We start from the raw sequence: 18,264 nt of genomic DNA on the forward strand, positions 1-18,264 counted from the left end.
GTATTCGGTGTGCTCTTTAAACCTACTGCTTTTATGGAACGGTATTAGAGGAATTATAGAGTAAAGACAGTCTGAGAAACAAAAGAGAAAAAGAGAAACAGAAATCATAATTCTTTTAATGCCACAGCGCACAAGGCACCTCATGGTGCTGCGCCTGCCACAATGGGAGTGGGGACAAGTGTTCTCTATGATGGCATTGTGCATATTTGGACTGAACGTAGGAAATAAAATCAGAGGGACCTGCCCATGCAACTTAGTCCAAAGATGCCAAGTAAGCCCTACACTGAGTTCCCGTATGGGGGGAGGTAGATGGGATATGACCCCCCTAACACCACCACTGCCACCCCCATCTTCTATTACTGGAGAGCATAATGCTGCCTAGTGTCAGGCCAGGGTACATCCAGGGGGTCCCCCTTAAACCACTCCCCAATGCTGAAGGGCAATATGAGCTGTATGCTTGCCACTGGATTGTTATGGTGTTTATAGTCTGCATGACTGGGCTCTCGGGTTGGTTCATTAGGGAAGCTACATAAAAAACAAACACAAAAAATTAACCATAGAAACTGTATCAAAAATACAGGATCAACACTTTCCATAAGGTAAGAATCTCCAGCTTCAAAGAAAAGAAGCAATAAAAAAAAACATGTTCCTATAAACAATGCATTTGCAAAGCTGCAAATGGGCAAATGTTGGGGGAATTTCTAAAAATAATACATTTATTGGAGTCATGACTATAATAATTGTACAGGAATCACTTTTTTGGGAAGAACAGATGCTGGAAAAATCTTGTTTAATGAAATATTTACATGGGAAGTCTTGTATAATGCATTTTTTTAACTAGTGAATTTTGTCTTCAAACATGCAAGCCCAGTGTGAAAAAAAGAGGGAACGTGAAAAAAAAATTGCTAAAAAAATGGGCAAATGGAAAAAGAATGTTGGATGAATTTCATGTTGAATCATTATTAAACTCACCCTTTGTGTTACAGAAAACTGTTCCTATCCTGAAAAGTCTAACTTGTGTAGTTTGCCTCCTGGGGTAATTGCTCACAGCTCCTCCCTCCACATTATTATTATTACACAGTATATATATATAGTGCCATCATATTACTGAGCACTGTACAAAGTCCATAGTCGTGTCACTAACTGTCCCTCAAAGGAGCTCACAATCTAATGTCCCTACCATAGTCATCTGTCATTAATGTAGTCTAAGGTCAATTTTAGGGGGAAGCCAACTAACCTAACTGCACATTTTTGGGATGTGGGAGGAAACCGGAGTACCCGGAGGAAACCCACGCAGACACAAGGAGAACCTGCAAACTCCACGCAGATAGTGTCCTGGCTGGGATTCCAACCTAGGACCTAGCGCTGCAAAGGCCGGAGTGCTAACCCCTGAGCCACTGTGCTGCCCATATTATGCCAGCTCACATTATGGCAGCTCACTTTTTTACAAAGGAAAGCAGTGTGGATGACCTACTAGATTTCAGAGGAAAAGGCAATCTGGGGGCTTATGTTACTGTGAAGGGAAACAATATGGGAGATTTATTTTAGTACAGGGGAATGTACCGTAGTATGAGGACAGTCTATGCTTTAGTGAAAAGCAATGTGGGGGAGCTCACTACAGGGGAAAGTAATAGAGGGAATTCTCCTTTTTTTATTTTGCTTGTAAAGAATAATATATTTATATATTTTATTATTTTTAGGCTTCATAGGATGACATGTATTATTTCTTAAAGCTTGGTTGTCTGATGAAGCAATTAAACTGCGAAACATGTCACAAGTTGCTTTACATTGCCTTTTACAATTGAGTATGCTTATTAGGGTTGGCATTATTTTGTGAGCAGTAGCTCATATTGTTGAGCCCCATGTCTCTGTTCTAGAAGTTGTTTGTATATAATGGATATTGGAGTCCAGTCTGTTAGGGAGAATAAACTCTGTATTAGTGTATCCCTAGACTCTTTGTCTGTTAATCATTTATTGTTTATTTGTTTAATAAAGTTTTTTTTTTATTTATTAATGAGATTGTTTCCAAAATGATTAACTATCCACAAAATTACTCTAGTGAGGGGTTGAAGCCTTAGTTTTTTACTGTTAATATGGATATTGGGAGTGCGTGGACAATTTTATCTTTATTAGATATAGGACAGCTTTATACTCCCCCACATTTTTCTTTCTGTATAATGGTGGGATACAACTGTCCTAAAGGAGGAAGCAATGGAGGGACATGTACTAAATGAGAAAGAAATGGGGTGGGGGGATATTGTACTACCGTAAGCAGTGTGGGAAAATAACTTCACAACAGAAAAAGTAATGTGGGGGGCTCACATTACCACACGGGAAAGCAGTGTTGGAAACCTACTGAACTGTAGGGAAATGTGCCATGGGGGACTTTAAAATATGTAAAATGTTCCAGTTTAGTTGTAGTTATTATTATATAGTGTCCTTTCTATTCCTCTGTAATTTTATACTTCCACTTCACTTTTTCCTTTAAATAAACCCCCAATTTATCTTTTATTTCTCTGAGCAAAACAAAAATTATGATTATGTAGGGACTTTGTAATTCCATAGGTTTCGGATTTGGAAGATGCGGTTCATACTCACTATAGCAACAGTGTCATTTTCACAACCCTTCCCTCCTTGGCCAATCACAGAACTCCTTGTACTCTTTGAATAACCAATGGAAGAGGAGGCGTAAAAGACACATTGGTGAGGCAGAGAATGAGAACTAGAGTTCTCCTATATGGGGTCCGCTGGAGGTATAATGGGAGCTGTACTTCTTATTGAGTAAGAATAAAACTATTGATTATGAAGAAATCCGGATTTACAACTCAGTTGTTTCTACAAATAAACAAATGCTAAGCCTGAAGTTAAGGCTAAAGTCAAGGCTAAGCTCAGACTAGCAGTATTTGATGGTAGGCGCTCTGGAGAGGTAACAGGCTGGTATTACTGGGCTTTTTCAGGCGATTGCAAATCAGAGCCATTACAAGGTTGCCAAACGCCCCTTTTAGTCCAATATTACCCATTTTTCATAGAACAGCTCAAAAAATGCTAGTTTGATTTTACAGTATCACCTTCTTTCATTTAAAAGCAGAATATGTTTACCTCTCGAGAACCTGGTTTTGCAGAGGAGAGTCCCTTTAGCATCTTAGATCTGGAAGTATCAGATACTCGTGTCTTCTGTCTTTAGATGACTCTTAACTCCCTATGTCAATAAAAGACTGGATGTGACACAAGGGAACAGAGGGTGAAACCAGCCAATGGTAGAAGACAGACATGTAACTTCTCTTGGAAGTGTGCAGTGCTGGAGACTTTGCAAGGCTGCATTGTTGGCATGGAGGGATGGTAGAAACAGACAATCGGAGAGGTGAGTATACTCAAGGTGGTCAAGTTTTTTTTTCTTAAATATTTTATGATAAAAACCCCTTCTAATTTTGAAATTTTTGAAATTTACAAGAGGCGAGCAATGGTTCCAGGAAGATGTCATCTCTGTGGTCACCTAATGGCTGAAAAGTAATGATGGAAATGCAGAAAAAGCCTAAGGGCCATTACTGACGTGACGCAACATTTTAGCGCAGACTCAGCCTCACTTACATTCAACTGAACAGTAGTGGATTGGAATCATTTCCATATGCACGCTGCTATAGTTGCAGTAAATTGCAATACTTCCTGGAAGTGACAAAACTTTTCTGCCCAAGCTGAAGCTTTTGCTGAGAAAGAGAAAGAACTGCACTGTTTTCACCACTGTAAGGGAAATATATGCAAACGCATTAACCTGCGCATTTGATGCTTCTGAGTGCACAGAAGCAGTTTGCCATGCGCCTGGTAGTGGCTGTGCGGGTTTCCACTCCATTTGTAAAAGAGGCCTAGGAAAGATGGAGGTGGAAACAGATTGAGCGACAGGGGACACGTCTGATCTCTTAGTGCTAGAGGAGGAAAGCAGCCATACACTGGAAAAGCAGCCTATACATTGTGGAAAGCACGTTGGAACTGGAACTCTGGATTATAAGAAGTTAGGTTGTAAAAAGATGGCACCGTTAAGATGAGACAATGTTTCTGGATATCAATGAATATGTCAGCTTTAAACATGTGACATAGTGACCCCACACGTGACACCATTAGGATGTGAAGATGTTTCTGGATATAAATGAGAACGTCAGCATTCTCTTGAAAGCTGAATGCCTCCAAGCAGATAAAATCTATATACAATGCCATACTGAATTCCCACACCTTTTCTAATCAAACTAAACTCCACTCTGCTTATCTGTACTGGTACGATATTTACATTCCATCACCATAGTGCATTGCATTGTGTGTTACATATTTGTGCATTAGGGAAAAAAGCAGTGTCGGTTAGTGCACCACCATTCATTGTTAAAGCGGACAATAACTCAAAGGGCCTGGTTCATTAAAGCTCCCCAAGGCTGGAGAAGATAAACTTTCATCAGTGAAGATGGGTGATCCAGCAATCCTGGAATGGATTTCTTCACAGTCATTTGCTATTTCCTAGCAAAAGTTTTAAATCCTGGACCAGATCCGTTCCAGGTTTGTTGGATCACTCAGCTTTACTGTTGAAAGTGTATTCTCTCCAGCCTCGGGGAGCTTTAATAAATCAGACCCAAAGTGTATACCTTACATAAAAGGGTGCACAACCCTTTTATATAAAGTGAAAATACGCAACGTACCAGCTTATTGTAACAAGAAAGGTAGAGCTTGTGCATTTTTTAAACCACCAAGACATTGGAGTGTAAAGGAGCTTCAACTAAAAGATTTATGCAACTGTTCCTATATTATTTATAAAGTAATTTGCACTGACTGATATTAGATTTGGAGTACACTTAGTGCCCAGGACATGGATAATACAGACTCCGTCAGGTAACACTATTTCTGTCCATTGAGGTTTGCAATCACCATGGGCTTGGTGATACACACACACACACACACACACACACACAATATTTACAGACATAACATATATATTTACTATACCAATATATCAATTTACATAATATTTCTATTTATTGAATACAACGTCATCTTTTATTTTGTGCAAAGAATAGTGAGTACATTGTGTGCACTAAAGTTTATTTCATTGTTATTTACCAAAATAATATGTTTGATGGGCAGAATGTAGTTTTGTACAAAATTGTGTCAAATGATAAATGCCTGCAGCCACAAAGAGTAAAGAAGCAGCTCTGTGTATGGATGATTACATTCATTCTGCGCCCCATGGAAATTGTAGTCCTTGAAGCAAGGCATTCTGGGTAGATTTCTCACCCTACAAATCGGTGCTTTTTATACCCTAATTTAACACTGCATAATTGGCTCACCCTGATAATAACCCTCATCACTGAGCTCCCCATATACCCCAGCCGGGAAATCATCGATCAGGGCGTATACATGGCGCGCACATTATATAACACAAATCCCCATATTCCAGGTCACTCGCCTATCAGCGCGCAGCAAGCCATGAAATCTCGCGACACTTTCCCTGCTTCCATGTTGCCACGTTCAAAGAATCCCGAACGTAGCGGGGATATTGAGGCGAAATCCGAGAGTTGACAGAGACCACGCCCACTATTGTGCTTGTCTGGGATCAGAGGCAAGTGACTGCCAGACGCGTGGGGGCGTGGTCTCGTTGTTAAGCCGGCCCTAAGTCTCTTTGTATTGGTTGCTGTCATCTGTCAATAGTGAAATGGGGCGTGGTTAGGAAGAGCAGCGAAGGGGAGGGGGGTGGTCACGTAACCAAGCGTGCCTCGGTCCTTCCAGTGATTTGGGGTTAAGCAGCCGGAGCTGGGAGAGTTGTCACCGCATCACTGACACCAGGCCGCCATTCACCTCATACAGCAGACATGACTCGAACAAACGCCAAGAGACAAGGAGGCAAGAGAGGTCAGTATGAGCCCTGCTTGTGTTGTCACCTCTCTGCAGCTCTCTATGTACATGCTGGTGATGAACTACAAGGTGCAGCATGCTATGGGACTTGAAATTCCACCATAGAGTGTGTGAATGAATGGACGAATAGATGGGGTCATTGCACATTCACTGGTGACCTGTCAATAGGCAGAGGTCCCATGCATTCCTATGCAGGATCTGCTGAGTGTGCATTGTAATGTCAGGCTGCATTTGGTTCAGGGTTGTCCCATTATTATTATTATTATTATTATTATTAATAAACAGGATTCATATAGCGCCAACATATTATGCAGCGCTGTACATTAAATAGGGGTTGCACACAGGAGGAGGTGAGGACCCTGCCCTGAAGAGCTTACAATCTGGGGGGGGGGGGGGGGTTTACAAGATCCATGGTACCTCTGCCTACTTGTTATACAGAGTCCAGTATATGTACAGAACATTTCTGTGACCATGCCATGACCTGTAGGGTGAAGGCAGATTGCTTAGATGCTGTGTGCTGTATATTCCTGTATGTGCAGAAATCAGGGGCTCCAATCACAGCCTGTACAATATACCTGTGTATTATTTTTATTTTCTTCTTTTCAGGCATACATTAGCTTGATTTTATATTTTTTAGGCTGATAAGGGCTTGCTGATGCAGCAAAATATGTAAGTGGCCAGAGATGACCCCCTTTTATAAATCTCTGCTACATCATTGGCCTGAACTGATCAGGAAAGTCACATACAAGTCAGCTCTCCACCTGTGTTACAACCAGCAAGTGCTATGGAGTAGCCAAGCAATTTATTCTTCCTTCACCTACAAGCATGCATGCTGTGATAGGACTCTGGACTTTATAAAGTGCTGTGTAATATGTGGGTGCTTTATAAATACAAATAAATATTAGACGGGAGTGGTAGTGCATGTATAGGTGTTGCAGAGGTAGGCTATGTACACACGTGCGATAGTTGTCGTTGGAATGGATACTTTCCAATGAGTAAGGACTGCACGATGCATGAACGAGATCTGTACATACAGAGCCATTCTGTTTTATGGAGAGGGGAGGGAGAGACGACGGAGCGGCACCCTGCTGCGCTCTCTCCCCCTCACTTTCATTACGATCATTCGTCGTCCATGGATCCGCCAGGACGGTCATTCGTCCGATATCGGCCATGACCTATTGCACGTGTGTACATGGTCTTACCCTTTGCATCCCCATGGTAATATACATGTCCCAATATACTGCAATACAATATACTTGTCCCTTATATATGATAAGACATTTGCAGCTTTAAACATCTGGGCTGTTTCTCTGTAAAATATGTGACAGCAAGGACAGAATGTTTGTAGTGGATCAGTTCTACTTTCTAGTAATTGCCAATATTCTTGCCTGGGGCCGCTGGGCACTGCACAATGGATCCAGTTTTCAGGAGGCTGAGAATGAATGAGTCTGTCCTCAGGTATAGAGGAAATCCTTCCCATGTGGTTCTCTGTTCACGTGTCAGTATGGAGGGGGCTGAGAGGGAGAGACCAGGGGAGGAGTGATGGGAGAAGCAGATGTTTGAAATGTGCAGCTCCTTGCTGGGATGTAGATCTGGTGGCACTAAGCTGTGATCCAGATGTGGCCGCAGCCAGCAGTGTGTAGTTTTGTAGTGATATTGTATTGATTGGGAGAGATGCAGATTCATACTTGGATCATCTTCCAGACATTCCTCCTGGTTATTCTTCAACTAGGAAAGGTGAATGCAGTTTATTGCACATTTATTTACCTTTTCCTGGCAAACACAAGTCAACTTTCCACCACTTATCTGTCTGTGTTCTTGCAAGCGCACTTTATAATGTTTACTCTTCTTCCAGTTTTTTTTTATATTCTTTCTGCATATCTCTGTTGGAATTTGTTCTCTTCTGCCATATTCTGCACAAACCAGTCTGGGTGCTGCTGAACATGAAAGTGCTCCCATACAGAGTCACCTATGTTAAAACACTTGCTCCTTGATATCCAGAACAAGCCGTCTTCCAGCACCGGAGTAGTACAAAGAACCGGAACCTCAGGGATTCAGTTTTTATATTATTATTATTACACAGTATTTATGTAGCGCCAACATATTATGTAGTGCTTTATATGTATGTGTACAGTAATACTTTCTCTTGAGTTTCCCTGCTTAGCTTCCATTGCCCCAAGTCTGATATGTTCTGCAACAAGAAGAGCCCCACTCCTCCCTAGAATTTACAGTCCAACACAAATAAAAAATACTATTGTTAAGGCAAGGGAAATTTGGCACAACTGATAATGTGGGTGTTAAAACTTTGCTTTTGGCATCTCCAAGGGATACAAATATTCCCTGGGTGATTCATTCTACTAGGACCTGCTGTGCTTATTCGGAACATGTTGCCACCTGTAACAATAAAATAAATCCTTTATATTTTGAAATAATTAAAAACTAAAATTCTGAATTAGGAGCACCACAAGGTCCAACTGTTTTCTTTGTGCATTTTCTGTATCACTCCCTTTTGGATTTTAGGCTGTCTGCAGGAGTAAAGTACATCTGGAGTTCCCTGTAAATAGTTAAAGCAATCTCCTGTTACTGTGGTACCATGGATGGCAGGAAAAGCTCCCAATATTTCTGGGTAGTGTCAGAGGTTGGTTCCAAGTCGGCTTATTCCTATTGGTCCGTCACTGTGATGGGTTTCCTCACTGGCCAATAGGCATGTTCCATAGGTGGAAGAGTTGGTCAAGCTTCAGATCAAGCTGCTTAGGATTTGCCTGTGATAGTTTTAGAGGCTGGTGCAGGTAGGTGCACTTAAAGTGGACCTAAACTTTTATATCTTTATTTTACATTTTTGGCTTCCCTAGGTTACGTACTCACATGCAATCACATGCAATGATTCTTGTCCATTAATCCGCTCAGGGCTGATATCGGACAAGAATCGGGCATGTGTACAGCGCCTCGTCGTCCATTGTCCCAATGACCGTCCTGGTGAATTCATGAACTATAGACGGTGAATGATTGTAATTCAAGTGAAGGGGAGAGAGCCCAGCACCATTGTTCTCCGCCTTCCCTCTCCATAGAGCAGAACGGTTCGTTCATGCATTGTGCAGTCGTTTGTCGTTGGGAAGGATCTTGAAAGAACCTGCTGCTATTGTAGGTATGGGTATGCATTTTCACTGGCTGCTGGTTTTTGGGGTCCTTGCAACCTCCAGCCAGTAGGAAAGCCTTACCTGTATTTACAAGAAAAAGCAGTGGGATTTGGGCATCTGTAATGTCATTCTCACTTTTTTTAAGCCAAGGGGTGTGGGTTGTGTGGGCAGAAGTTCAATACACATTGCCTTTACTTGCCCATAGCAAACATGGGAGCCTAGAGATAGCAAGAAGGTAAATACACATGGCCTGGCAAGGAAAAAGAAAAGTATAGATTTATACTTGGTATAGTATTGCTATGTTTTTATGTTATTATATTTTTATTCAAGACATTTACTAAAGACATTAATGCTGGAATGGTACCCTCCCCCTCTAAATTGCATTGCTACAAAAAGCAGTGTACTTTTTTACTGTTGTAGAGCATTGTTTCTCAACCAGAGTTCCGTGGTATCCTGGGGTTCCTTAAGCAAGGATCTCAATGACACCAATGATATTTTTGGCTGTCTGTAAGGGTGAAATTTTTTCTCAATGGTCTGCAATATAAGATGCAATTGGGCAGCATGGTGGCTCAGAGGTTAGCACTCTGGTCTTTGCAGCGCTAGGTCCCAAATTTAGATCTGGGCTAGGACATCATCTGCAGGTTCTCCCTGTGTTTGCGTGGGTTTCCTCCAGGTACTCTGCTTTCCTCCCACATTCCAAAAACATGCAGTTAGGTAATTGGCTTCCCCCAAATTGACCTTAGAACTGTAGTAATGACATATGACTTTGGGTCTGTGGTAGGTTCCCTGAAGTTCTCAAGTTTTTTTCAGGGTTCCCCCATGTTGAAAAAAAAAAAGATGAAAAAACACTGTTGTAGTGGGTTATTATTACACTACCTTCTGGACTCTGCAAAATGGATATAATTATTATCTATTTTACATATATAATATAATATTGTTCTCTGACTTTGTAAACAAATCAGTGATAATGTCAGCTTTTCTTCTTTCTTTTTTCTTTCTGTTATTTGCATAGAGAATTTTTCCAGGCAGACTAGACGTGAATCTGAGCAATCATTGCAGTGTAGAAGAGGTTTGAAGTTGTTGAGCTGAAAAGTGAGATCACTAAAGTGGCAGTAATAGAGTTGTGTGGTTCAGTGCATCACAAAACAACACAATGTACAAGAGCTGATTTAGCTGAAGCTTGGCTGGAAAGAGGACATTCCATCAGTAAAGAACATTTCAGTGCTTCATTAACCCTTTCATGCTGCACATGACCTATTTCTCTGAGAAAATAAGTTTTGTGTTATTTATGGAATGTTCTGCTAGATGCCCCCACATGTATGGGTTTTGTAAAATTCATAGGGATGTGCTCATGATGACTAGATTCTCGGGAAACATTATACATTTCTATATCAGTGTACACTTGTGGATTAAACCTGCGTGTAAAGCCATTGCTACTATCGCACCTAGAAATTGTGAGCACGCAAGATTTTTATTGCAATATTAATTATTCTGCAAAACCATACTTACCTGCCTGTTTGCAACCCTTTTCTTGAGATACACTGATCTGCAAGGATATGCTGGGTACCCTGGCATCTCCAAGGGGCTGCCAGGAATGAATGAACCGTGGAGGAGCTTCATCATTCTGGCATGGCCAAAGATCTGACACCCAAAACAAAAAATGAAGATGGAGCAACAATAGGTGAGTGAATTTAGCAAAATTAGAAAAGGTCGTGTGTATACATTTCAGCTTGAAACTATTTGTAATCCCAAAATGTAATTAATTGTAAACTGCAACATTTAATAATAATACCAAGTAATCCTTCCATGAAGGTCCTCATTCAGGACCTTACTGTGATGATAGGAGCAGTTGTTTGACATAGTTTTGTAACACGCTAATGTAATTTAATTAGGTATTTTATTTACCCAAAGCTCTGTATAATAAATTAAATAAGTTGTCCGGGGTTGGTCTATAAAACTGATATCTCAGATGTTTAGAACCCCTTCCGCTCACACTTCTTTTTGAAAAGCTTTTTTCACTTTTCATTATAAGCTGTGGTTATGTGATTCTCCAGCCCTGTGTCCTCTCACTTCCTCAGTTTACCTGCGGGATCTTATTATTTGGTGTCCATATCACTACCTGCGTGTTGTGCACCTCTTTTGGCTGTCGCAGTGTCTGCAGACTGCAGAAGAGAAATGTGCAGCAGTAATGTTGGCAGGAAAGGACAGGAGGGACTGCTTATTGTATCAGGATGTTGGATCAGGGGTCCTGGAGACCTGCAAGAGGCGCTGTCAAGAAATCTGGACGAACAATTTAGATGATTATATTTTACTCCATGAAGTAAGGAAGACTTGAAAACATTGAGGATGGATTATTGGGAATTTTTTTGCCAAATATGGGCGTCAACCTTGCGGGAAATAACTTTATTTATTGCAAAATGATTTAACCACATTGCATATGGCTACCCTCCAGCTTCTTCTGTCTTCTTACTTTCTGCTGGTAAATTCTTCTTTTTTTTTTTTTTTTTTTTTTTTTTGACTGCCTTTGTTGTCTGTGACTGTTGTTCTTAAAGAGGAACTAAACTCAGAACTGCCCAAAATATATCCACTTACCTTCAATCCCGCAGGGCACTCCGATCCATCCGGGGGTGTCTTGCATCTAGTCCCGCGTCGAGCCGGTGCTCCAGGCGTCGCCATCTTCTCCTCTTCTTCCGGGTAGTTCATCATACGTCACCTGACTCGGGCGCGAGATCGGGTGATGAAGGATGAAAAATAAATTTGCCAATCTCATGCCTAAGATCAGCAAATTTTTCTATTTGTGCGAAAAGGCACCTAAAAGCCTCCCTGGATATGTGACGTAAGTATGCCAGGAGGCTTTGCATTCCCATTCATTCTCAATCGCCTAGGCGATCAAGAATTAGGGGGCGCTGCTGCTCCTAAAAAAAATAAAAAATTTGTCACCTTACATAAGGGGTTGTTTACCCTTTTATGTAAAGTGATATTTCTGAGTTTAGGTACGCTTTAAGATGCAAACAAAAGTTTTGTCTTGTTGGAACTGCTTTGATCGAGATTTATAGGCTTTTTGTGACTTTTCAAATTTTTTCCTTTATTTACTTAACAGTTGTATTCCTTTCAGTAAAAATGAACAGAAGTGATTCACATTTCTATCACATAATGATGGGCATTGGGTAATATAAAGTTAGCAGCTGATGTTTGGCTTGTGGTGAATCTGGAATATCAGCAATGCCATCACTTCTCAGACAGACATATTTACCATTACACAGTTGGTCTGAGTGGTATTAGCTAGCTTTGGGTGTAATCCAGTATTTTTGTTTTTTAGTTTACTTTCGTTTCTTCAAAATAAATTTTGTATTTAGAGAAGAATATAGAGGATATCTATCCTGATCTCTTGCTAGGAATGCTAGTCTTCTGAGATGGGATTCTGCTATTTCCCGGTAGCCAGGTACGCCTGGATCATACAAGGAGCTGCGCCTGCACAGCTAAGTGTACATTCTATTGTCACCAGGCAGGTAAGTTTGTTTTATTGCAGAAGGTACATAAATTATTTCCTGCTGCAAAATGCCTGCCTGCTTAGAGTATTTTATAAGTTTAGTTCCACCTTAGGTCACTGACCTGGAACAAGCACACAGATCAGCAAGTCAGAAGTCCTAATCTGCTTACTTGTTACAGTGCAGTGCCTCAAAAATACTAAATCCAGGTAATTAGTGTCACATACAGAATAGAAGATTTAGAGGTGTCAGTCATTGTAGTCTCCCAAGTTTTTTTTCTCTTTGTGTGTGTCTACAGTTTATTTATCTGTTTTTTAGGAGTTTATAGACAGGCACAATAAACACTGGGGGCTCCAATGTAAATAAGAACTAACACTTTCTTTTCACATTCTGAGGTCTTACAGAGTTGAATAAAAACTCAAGTATCACTATTCTGAAACAAGGTGTGTTATGCAATATGCTGCTGATTGTTTTCTTTAAAGAGAATATTTGTCACACACCACACTCTTTGGAGGACAAGTCCCCCTGACTTTCCAGAACCTTGCATAAGCCTTCTCCAGGGACATATGGTGCCCTTGTTTAACTACTGTGCATTTTCAGTAGATAAAATATCTCCATTGCAACATAATCATTGGATATAAAATTCTGTGTACATCTTCCAAAAATTCTGATCCCCCCATAATGGTCATTTAGGTAGCAAACCTTATGTAACAGCAACAGATCCACTGATTGCAATTCATGATTTCTGCAAAATACTTAAAAGCCTATCTAAACTCAAACTCTTAAAACAAGTGTGTTATTTTTTGCCTATTTTTCCATTAACTCATGACCTTAAGGTTTCTCTATGGACATGTTCTGTACTAGAATGACAATCAGCTGTCACATTTCCTGTAATTCTCTTGTTTAAACTGTAAACAGATGGTGTCACAGCATCAGAGTTGTGACATTCAGCTCATAATCATACTAGAGAGCTCACACATTTAGTGGAAGTATATACAAACATGTACTGTATTTTTGTAACAAAGGTAATGCAATTATCTCTTACCTGCAGTGTTCCAGTAACCTGAGCATTCCTTTGTTTCTGCATTTTGTAGATACTCCCTCTAGTGGACAACTTGTAAATCAGAAACCAAACTGAAACTAAATCTTTATAAAGTTTAAAGAATCATAAGTGCTGATAGAAGTACAGAGGCTGCTGTTGCTATTTCCGAAAATTCTAGTTGCCTCTTATGCTGACCCAGAATACTGAAAATGTTGAATCACCTAGAATTATTGTGCAGATTAGGAATTCTGACCTGACTTGATTTGGGTATATTTTAGAGCACACTGATAACCAAAAGCAGCCGAGCAGTAATCGTTTTTGATGAAACTTAAAGTTTTGTTTTTTTGAAAGGCATAATGTTTTTACTCATAATAGGAAGCGGCTAATTGCTCCCATTTTTAAACTAATACTTTCAATCTAAATGGCGTAAAAAATATTTTCTGAGGGAGGAGAGACCTGATGCCTCCAGCCATACGAGCTATGGTTCCCATTGCTGTCATGTGTATGATTTGGTGTAAAGTTAAGTTGTATGAGTCAGCCTGCCTTAAGGTGTGTCTGATGAACCCAGCAGATAATGTCATTTCATAATGAATGTTTTCATTTTAATTTACAAAGAGCTGATTTTTTTTTATCTCAAGTATTGCTTTGATAAGGCTAGGTATTAAGTTTTTATATATGTTTGTAAATATAAAGGTTTATTTGCCATGGTGGAGATCATTTTAGGGTGAAGGAGGGCTTTTGATTTGCTGCCTTTTCTAAGAATTCTGATTCTTTTAGTAGCCACTGTCGGTGGGCTTTTGTTCATGAATTCACATACAAGCCTTTTGACCTGCTTGAAATGGGTCACAAGGAGGCCAACCAGTAATGAATTCTGAATAACCTAAAAAGCCCCTCTGTTGTACACAAACCCAAAGCCTCTGAACAGGCTCTATAAAAATGTTGGGTGCAGGATAAATCCAATACCTGTGTTCCCTTGTACCCCCCTGATCCAGGAAGCCATGGAAATGACCTGCTAGCCAACTAATTGATGTATGTAACGATACCATAAGTATTTTAATACCTGACCAATTTCAGTGTATACTGATCTGTTGACTTGGTACAGTGTTTTTCCCCCTATACTTTGCAAGTATTACAAATTCCTACCGAACCCCAACTTTTAGGACCTGTGTGAATTTAGACTTAGTAGACACTTACCACAGAGAAATCAATGTTATCAATATTTTATAAAAGGGTCATATATAATATTAATAATGACCTGTTGGTTTTTATTTTTAGGTTATGAAATATTTACTCTAATACTTTTTTTTTGTTGACCTTTTCCACATATTCAGAACTTTTTGCCAAGCCGGAAGACTGTGGGGAACAAATACCCTGGTAACTGTGTGCATTTGGTGCTGTGTTTCCTGCATGAAATGTTATTATAGTTAAAAATTCTCCAATGTAACTATTTTATAGTTTTAACAGTGCATGGATTGAGAAATATGGCAATGGTTAACCAGAAGTTTAAGTACCCAGCATGACATTACAAGTTTTTGTAATATATAGGCTGCCCTGAAACCTCCTATTAACACATCAGCTGTGCCATATGCATTACAAAGTGTTTTCTCATATTAGCACTGGAAAAATCTGTGCATATCTTATGAATATATAAGAATATATATGTTAGAGTCCTCTAGAAAAAGTAAATACCATTACACAACAGCTTTAAGAAGAACTGGATTCAAAATAATCATTTAATAATAGCACCATGCTTAACAAAAATTGTTGTTTTATTACACCGTAATGTATTCCTTCAGATGGAATATCCCAGTATCTGTTGTGACCGCCCATGAATGCCTTCATTTCCAGGGCCACATTTTTTTGGAATATGACATGAAGCAGGCAACTCCTTTGCTTTCTAGTTTTATATCCCATGCACATTGCTTATGTATGGATTGCCGATGAAATGATCCTAGAATATAATCGCTTCTTACGCTGCCCTTCCTGCAAGTACTGCATTAAGTACTGCAAGTCTTTGCTGCATTTGGAGGCAATGTGTGGTGACAGCGGCAGATCTTTTAATTTAAATTCTGTTTTAAGGATTTTATACTAGCTAAATATTGGATTTTTAGGAACTGCTATGGTAGTCCAAATTTGGTATTTTCTCAGTTATCTGTGAATACAGCATTGTGTACTTGTAATGCCCATCAATATTTCAGGAAACGTTTTTGTTAGACATTGGTTTAGAAGAGTTCTCCAAAGAAGTGTCACATCTTCCTATCAAGTTCTGACCTGCAAAATGCAATATTTTATAACAAAGCACCTTCTAACAAAGCACCATATGTTTAATATACACGTCTCCAGACGAGAGACATGGTCTGTGGTTCTTGCCGGTGCGCCACCCCCTAGCAAGGTCCTTTTCCTGACCCCGCTGGTGGGTGCGCTGGGCAGAGACGCAGCCCACCTATCAGAGGGCCGGGGTTTGGGGACCCCAGTTGTTACAGAGTATGGATACTGATATCTGGCTAAGATAAAAGTATTTAGGCATAGTATATTGTTGACACAAATATAGGTCTTTTGATGTCAGCTTGCTTTCTGCATGAATATGGTACACTTTCCCCTGTGTATTTTTTCTGAATAATCCAGTTCACTCAATACTGGGTTTATTGGCTTTCACTTACTTAGCTTTCTACTTGTCTTTAGGTATGCGTGCAATGTCAATGTCTTTAGTAATGCTCCATACAAGCAGGTAACACTGGCCATAAATATTACTTGTAGGCTGTACACAGTGTGACCTGCAGTGAAGTTGAAAATATTGGACTGCAGCTCATTGCTAGCTGTGTTAAGGAAGCATAGAAATAGTTCTATCATTAAAATATACTATACAGCTAAGCTACTAAGAGAAAGCTTATCAGATATAAAACACACATTAAAGTTTATGTAAAACCAAATCTTGTAATTTTGGATAGAGAAGGAACTGGGTAGATCCCATGTTAAGTTTTTATTTCTGTCTGTGTCCCCACTTGGAGTGTTTATTCTCTGTAATTTTTGTCTTGCTGACCATTTTTCTACTACAAAAAGTAATGACAACTGAAATAAGACTTCCCAACTTTAAGTAAGGGGGAATCCACCAATCGGCACACCTGTTCTGGTACTCGTGTAATGGTATGTTGCCCTGACTTGAAAAGACCTCACCGTACTTCCTGCTGTGTCTATGAGACTGGAAGTGAAAAGAAAAATATTTACCAAGTGTCTCTTTCACCCCACTAGCGTTCTAATTCTTGACGTATTTCCATGCAAAAAGTGTTACATTTTTTTTTGCATAGAAATTCATTTTACATTGTAGGCTATAATTCTTAGGCATAATTCACCGAAATATGTTCCAGATTTAATAATAAACTTTAAATAAAAAAACTGGAAAAAAAAAATCTGTTTAAAAAAAAAATAGTGAAAAAAACATGAAATATAACTGTTCAGTAGCATGTATATTTTATATATAATATTATATATATATATATATATATATATATATATAATATGCAGATTTCTTTGTATTGGACTCAATACAGCTTTTTGTATTAAATCCAATACAAAATTATTTGAATTTCCCGCCGATCCTCCTGCCTGCACCAACATCACCGGGAAACCCCAGAGATCTTCTCTGCAGTTTGCGGCTGAAGATCGAAGAGGAAGGACGTGTCCCCAGGACCCGCGGGGACCAGCAGGATGATGGGGGACGCCAACGGAGCAAGGAAGTTGTTTTTTTTTTTTTTAAATGACTCCGTGTGTGACTCGGGGTGGATTTTACCTGCAAAGCACAATCCCAGTCAGGATTACCGCTAGGGGGGTTAAAAAAAAAAAAAAAAAAAAAAAAAAAAGGTTTAGCTTTACATACACTTTACCGATCATGATCTGTAGAATGTCATTTCCGATTTCCTGCATTAAAATGCCACTCAACTGGCAGTTATGTTTGTCCGTACTTGATTGACCTTTACCCAGTCCAATAAAGCAGTAAGGTTTTCTGAATTTTATTGCTGTATGCTTGTTGTGACTTGGTATTGTCACCATAGAGCATTGAATTCTTACACTATCTGGCAGTTATTAAACACCAACAAATGGTAGCTTTGCCATGTACAAAATCCTATGTGTACACTTCTATAACATTCATACAACACTATATAGTAAACCTAGCACGCTTTCTTTGCTTGCAGCTTTGTTCTTTGCTGCAGTCACAGGCACATACAAGTATAAATGAAAGCAAATTACACAACATAATCATTCACATAGAATGTGCAATACTCTATACATTCACCCATGTCATGCCAGCTGTTAATAGAATTGATAAGAAAAAGCTGTGTTTAGCCTGGACATTCTGCATTCAGAGAAAAGCAATGCAAAGCAGATCAAACACAGCCTATGCCATGGGCACTGCTCAATAAAAGCAAATGTGATTTTCATGACTAGAGTTTGAGGTGCATTTTAAGCCCGCATAAAAGCAGGCAGACAGCACCCATGAACACTTATAATTGGAGGGATTGAAGTAACCTGCATGGAGCACCTGTCACTGTGAGCTTGCTGATTCATTGAACATGGCATTCCTATGCATCTCCTCTCAGCAGGGAGAGGAAGCTAATAACAACCTGTAAAGTAAAGCAGCTGGTAAATCTATAACATTTTTTCTTGTCCAGTTCACAGTCAGTATAGATTTTCATTTTATGTAGTGTTGAGG

General features: G+C 39.7%; 1 protein-coding gene across 10 annotated transcripts in view; it reads left to right on the plus strand.

The window, feature by feature from the left end:
* Positions 1-5,713: 5,713 nt before the first annotated feature.
* Positions 5,714-18,264, plus strand: part of ASPH (aspartate beta-hydroxylase) — a 106,793-nt gene continuing 94,242 nt past the window's right edge. For 3 of the 10 annotated variants that reach the window (XM_072411138.1, XM_072411139.1, XM_072411140.1), the window contains exon 1: positions 5,731-5,886. In XM_072411138.1, the coding sequence (XP_072267239.1) occupies positions 5,847-5,886 (40 nt within the window). In that variant the 5' untranslated portion in view covers positions 5,731-5,846. Of the gene's footprint in view, positions 5,887-18,264 lie in introns of all 10 variants that reach the window. The other 7 variants (XM_072411135.1, XM_072411142.1, XM_072411134.1 and 4 more) reach the window with 5 other exon arrangements.

Source organism: Pyxicephalus adspersus, chromosome 5, assembly GCF_032062135.1.
Source record: "Pyxicephalus adspersus chromosome 5, UCB_Pads_2.0, whole genome shotgun sequence".
Taxonomy (NCBI): Eukaryota; Metazoa; Chordata; class Amphibia; order Anura; family Pyxicephalidae; genus Pyxicephalus; species Pyxicephalus adspersus.